Source organism: Protopterus annectens, chromosome 11.part0, assembly GCF_019279795.1.
Source record: "Protopterus annectens isolate FY-2018-M chromosome 11.part0, PAN1.0, whole genome shotgun sequence".
In the NCBI taxonomy this organism is placed as follows: domain Eukaryota; kingdom Metazoa; phylum Chordata; order Ceratodontiformes; family Protopteridae; genus Protopterus; species Protopterus annectens.
The window spans coordinates 837,288,769-837,294,768 of NC_056745.1; the positions used below are offsets into that span (position 1 = coordinate 837,288,769).

Genomic DNA, 6,000 nt, shown 5'->3' on the forward strand with positions numbered 1-6,000 from the left:
CACATTTGTTGATTCTCTCTCAAGTTTAAACAGGAACATTTCTCGATTCTGAGAGTAGTAAACATATCTTGCATAATTTCACTTGAACTTGTTGCTATTTATGCTCATTAGAATACCTTCTGCCTATAAAATTTACTGCACTAATGTGTTCACATACACGGACACACAATGCAAAACCATTACTGTTCAGTAAAACTATACAATTTCCCCAATAATATCCCCAGATCATGGGTCAGTGAGCCAAACAGCCAGATACAGGCACTCAATTTCCCACTCAAAGTAAGGACATTTTGAAAAAAGACCTTAAAATATAACTGTGGAAGTGCAGTGTCTTTGCAGGACAGATTTAGGATGAGAAAAATCTGTGCTTCTCAAATTAGTCTGTGTAGCGCATGGACTCCATGAAAGTGGTAATTTTGCTGGACTCCTTAGCAACACTTACTAAACTATTTCAGTTGTCTACAATCTGCTGAACATTTTTAATTGAAAAATGTATTCTTTAATAAGGGCAAGTCAGCTCCTTGAACTTACAGACACAGAGAACAAGATTCAGTAATTTAATCAGGGAGTAATAGCTGTAAGTGCAGGTCTGTGTAATGACATGTCTCTAGTAAAGGCCTCTACTGGAGTCCCAGTAATATATTTTTTACTTCATATACTAATTCCATGCCATGGTTCGCTACAAATAAATAGTTATGCATGTAATATATAACTTCCACACCTGGAAGGTACTTCCCCTAAACAAATCTGTACTGCATGCCCAAGCAATAAATAGAATAAAAACAGTTACATCTAATAACTTGAATAAAGCTGCTACCCTAACTCACATTATTACTTAAATAACAGAGTCTCCAGTAGTTACACAGCATCACGGTTATTACACTGCTCTTGCTGCACAGGAAACCTGGGTGAGGCTACTAACTCTGTGAACTAAATTCAATGGACAAAATGTCAGAACAATGTATGTAGAAATGACCACAGCAAAAAAGTTATGTGGTAACCTGAAAATCCAATCTAAAGTAGGGGAGCCAGGCAAAAAACACTTCTCTGGAGAAATGCCTGAAGGGGAACTCATTAAAATGTTCTAATGAAACTGGACTAGACAATGCCAGAAGTCCATTATTAGAGCACAACACCTGAAAACATGCATTAATCTTAAAATTTTCACAGGCCTCATTAAAAAAAAGTCTCAAGTTCATCTCAATTCCATAACATTGTTAAATACCACAGAAAGTCTACAACTTTTCTTCTTTCTACTATCCCAAATGACTTGTTCAAGACTTTAGAAATACTTGGTTTTCAACTCAGAAGCTCTTCATCAAGGGCTTTTAGATCCAAGACTGTTCTGTACTGTTGAGAGATTTTACTTCCCTGACTATTCAGAACTCTAAAAAAAAGATCCAAGCATTCAGCAGTCCTATGCTGACATTCACTACTATGTAGTAACCTCTGCAAAAAGGGCAACATATTTTAATGGAACCCCCCCACCACACACACACACAAACTAAAATACTGTCCAGAATTAATCAACCATCTGAAAGAGAACTATGCTGCTTACTACAGGATTGATCAAATAAAATAGCAATCAGTGCATATTTAGCATGCCCTGCAGTTTTACTAGCACACAGTGAAGTTAACAGTTTTGACAAAGTGCATTCAAAAGCAATGGGGAGGATGAATTGCCTGAAAACCCAAAATCTGCACAGATTATGCCCTTCTGTCAATGCCAAGCAACTGCAGCTAAAGTTTAATAGGGGAAAGGTAATGAACATGTGGGGTATGAAAGTACACTTCACTTTCACACAGCAAGTTACCTCATAATACACATGCAGAAATCCTCTTAATCATGGTAACCAGACTGATGCCTATAGGTCAATAAACAGCCTATATTGCTTATACAGTTACTGAAAAAGACAGTTTTCCTTTCAAGTTTACAAAATGATTTAATACAACAAACTGGAAGAGTATTGCAGTTAATACATTCAAAACCTTATTATTCTGTACTGATTGCTTCTTTTAAGATTTTCTTCACATTTTAATGTGTCAGGAACTCATGGAGCTACCTTCAAGTAGAATTAACAAGGCAGGACAAAGTAATAAACAATTTTACCACCCAAATCCAAATCTATTTGTTGTGCCATTGCAAAAAAATTGTTACTTCATGAACTGCTACACCACTATACCTACATATCCTCAACACATGACATGTTATGCAATTCAGTATGTTTGAGATTCCATTTTGCACTTATGCTAGCAGCCAGAATATGAATATTTTTATCACTCAATGCATTTATTTACATTTCTTTTCATGTGCAAAATCACTCAGATTAAAAACATTTTAAACATACACACAATACACAGTGTCCTGCTAAAACTGTATGTGTGCAGTGTGATAGAATACATATTGTGTATACACACACACACACACACACAGTTTTCTCCCTCTCTCCTTTTCACCTGACAATTTTCATCTGGTTACACCACTTATGTATTTTTTTTCCAGTTAGATGTAGAACAAATATGAGTGATTAGTATACTGTGTAACTTAATTGTAAACTGGTTACCGCTTGAGGCACCCTCAAATGTCTGAATGCTCTAATTTAATCACTTCAAAAGGTTTGTAAAAGTCTTGTTTGAAAGCAGGAAATTTAACTGCCATCCAGAACTGTGCAGTACAGAAATGTCTAGAAATATGAATTATGTAACGGACTTACGGAAGGCAAAGCGCAGAACTAGGAAGCAGATGTAACCTGATGCTATAAATTCCCAACCGTAGTTTTAAACAGCTGAACAGCACATGGCAGAGGCAAGTAGGCAACCAAACTGCAGTCTTAGTTCTTAATTTTAATACAATAAAAGAAATGTCACACATATACCCCTCGGAGCCATTTTCTACATTTTTCTCATTCATTAGGACCGTGTTTCTGTTAACCAGAATACATCTACAGCTATAAAATTGCCCAAATGCTCTAAAACATGGACACCTAAAACACTGCATAAGACACAGCACCACACTGAGCACGTGAATGTTTGGTAAACGAATATCTGCTTGTATACTCTCTGAGGGGGGGTCAACTTTTGACATTTAAAAATTCCAAGACTGTAAGTGTGTGTGGCAGAATGTAGTTATGTTGGACTTTTTCTATCCTAAAAGTTACTGTAAATGTCTAATAAAAAAATTGTGGGTCTTCTAATACAGACAGGTCAGTCACATTACCTATCTAATTATGTTATCGAAAATAAATCCTGCTGACTTGACACCACAACTAAATTAAAAACAACGCTACAAGATATCATTAGAAGAACGGACAACACAGGGTTTACTGCAATTCCAATGCAGTAAGGGGACAACTGAAGAGACTAAGGAAATGCACTGCTCCAACAATTAAAAGTGCAATAAAAAGTAAACAAAACGTGTAAATGTCGCTGACCAAGACAACTATTATCAGCGCATTCAAATTCAGAATGCATTACATGACGTTCATTACTGAGATAAGGACTTCAGTTACACTGACACACTTCAAAACAAGTCCAGTGTCCCTTTAACTACAATCAAGAATCCCAAAACACAACTCAAACTTCATCGCTGGATATTCGAATGCAAAGATATTCTAAAGTCTAGAATGACAGAACATGTTTTACTATGCTACTAGTACAGCAAGAGAATTCTGTCACTGCTATTTAAAAAATACAATGGAGATCCGCCTTATGGAAACAAAACAAACGCACAGACTGCTTCTAAAACTTACCTTTAACCTGAGTTTCATACTCGGCTATTATTTCTTTATCCTTTTTAAACCTGATCGGTGTTGACATATTTCAAGCTCCTTTCAATCTGTCATAAATCAAACGTAAAAATAATTTAAACTGCTTTATCTAAACCCGGTAAATGCAAAAAGAAGTCACTGCATCGTTGTTACTAGTAGAGCGAAACAGCAGCAAAGCATGCCACAACAATGAAATGAATGGAGAACGTGAAGATATCCGCCGCTTCCTGGCCTCTGACTTCTATATTCGAATTTCAGCCATGCTGTCTTTTTAATATTCCTTTCCTTCCAAAGTACACACTGCAATCACCCTATCTAAAAATAAAAGCGATCTAAAACCATGTAGCCAACGGCACCCGATCAGTCTTCAGCAGCATATTCCCAAGCAGGTCCGGATCCCAAGTAAAGAAAAAGGACAACAGCACCAGTTAACCCCAGGCAGTAGCAGTACGTGAACCCAAAATTCATTGGTAAGCAACCCCAAATGTAGCCCACGGCAGACAAAGCCCAAGGGCTGCTGCTGCTTTCTAGCAACAACGGCAGGGAGGTTTCTCCCGAGCTCATTACAATTGAGTGCTTGCCATAGAAGATCGAACCACAGTAAACTCCCCCTTCAGTCTGCCAAAGCAACACCTTTTGTGGTACTATCCCTTGCAGGCGCCAGTTAGCTCCTAGAAATGGGCGGGGCTATTTACGGCCACGGTACGGAAATGCTGTCCCAGCTTCTGATTGATCCGTTCGATGCCCAACCCATGGATCCCAGCGCCTGGAGCTGAATTTCAGGCAGTTCGACTTTCCAATGGACAAACGTGGGGCGGGTCAACAAGGACTAATACAGGTTTCCTCGGGAAACTAAAAAGCCTCCCGGTTTAAAACAGATGGGAGTGACACTGTGCTGTGTATTGCAGGATTGGAAAGGATGCAGGATGCTATCTTTTATTCAAATTAGCGTCAATAGTTGTGTACCATTTCCGGCAGTCTGCTGTTGTCATGGTAAAACTCGGTCTGGAAAACTTTAATATCTTTTGGGCAAAATTTCGCAGCTGATGAACTTAATTGTAAACACGCTATTTGACGGACGTAAGCCAAGCATTAAGGACTTCGTGTTACGGAGGAGTGCTTTAGCTTCCACCGGTGGTGATCCATAGAAAAAGAAAATAAATGTGTTACAATTGTTTCAAATGAATTGTATGCGTTTAGTACACTGTAGTAGCAATTGTTTTTTCGGACTTGTTTCCCCAAAATATATTTATGTAATGCAGTACATATTTGTCCTTCTTCACATGTATGGTATTTTATATGCGGTTGAAAAAACTTTGGGGTTGTGCTGTGCATCACAGAATTCCTATAAAGTGCTGTTTGAATCGTGATGGGATTAGGTTGTTTAAGATGTCCATCTAGGAGGCTGATTGGCATCGGTATTCTCTCACATCTACCCCAATACCGTTCATGAAGGCCAGTGGCAGCCATGTTTCCTATCTTCCAAAATTCAGCTGTTATTTTGGAAGATTTCACCAAACATACTTTTAGTCAAGTGGTCTTACACTGTTTTTACTGTTTCACTGGCCTCTTTAACAGTAATAATATAATGCTTCTGTCTTCAGAATATTTGTCTTTTCCAGATATGTAACTAAAACGTCAGCTGCTTTAAAAGTTACTTTGTGAACCATTAGCAAAGCTAAAAGACTAAACGGCTGCAGTATTTGACAGGATTCCTTAAGCAGTATTACGTCCTACATTTCTTTATGTGTACGTATTTATTGTTGCAATTTATCCTACGAAATTCCAAACTTTATGCGTGAGAAGTAAAGTACAGTTCAGTCCTGTCACAATTTTAATATCTAGGTTAGTTAAATGTCCTTTGACGATATACCACTAGCACGCTGTGTTCATTTGTCTATTATTTTACCCTTGATGTTGATGAGGGCGTTGTTCGAACGATTGGCTAGTATGTCCCAGGCGACCGAATTAGATCTTTGCACCATAAGTAAAATATTAAATACTAACAACCTGTCATAGGATATTCTGTTATATTATTTAAAGTAACCTTTAGCATTTTGCTTTTTACAAGTTTAATATTCACTCATGGAATTAAAAAAAAAAAAAAAACGTTACTACCGCTGCTCCTTAAGTTGTAATATTTTGACAGTAACAGTTAAACTGTTTTATAGTTTTTTTGTGTAGGTAAACTGTATGACACTTGAGTGTGCGCGCTTGTGTGTAGGTATGTTTT

General features: G+C 37.6%; 1 protein-coding gene across 2 annotated transcripts in view; it reads right to left on the reverse strand.

Annotated features, from left to right (window-relative positions):
- The window catches only part of SRGAP1 (SLIT-ROBO Rho GTPase activating protein 1), a 1,651,729-nt gene extending 1,647,306 nt beyond the window's left edge, over positions 1-4,423 (reverse strand). Inside the window, exon 1 of one of the 2 annotated variants that reach the window (XM_044088250.1) lies at positions 3,750-4,413. In XM_044088250.1, the coding sequence (XP_043944185.1) occupies positions 3,750-3,816 (67 nt within the window). In that variant the 5' untranslated portion in view covers positions 3,817-4,413. Of the gene's footprint in view, positions 1-3,749 lie in introns of both variants that reach the window. The other variant, XM_044088251.1, reaches the window with a different exon arrangement.
- Between the last annotated feature and the right edge of the window lie 1,577 nt (positions 4,424-6,000).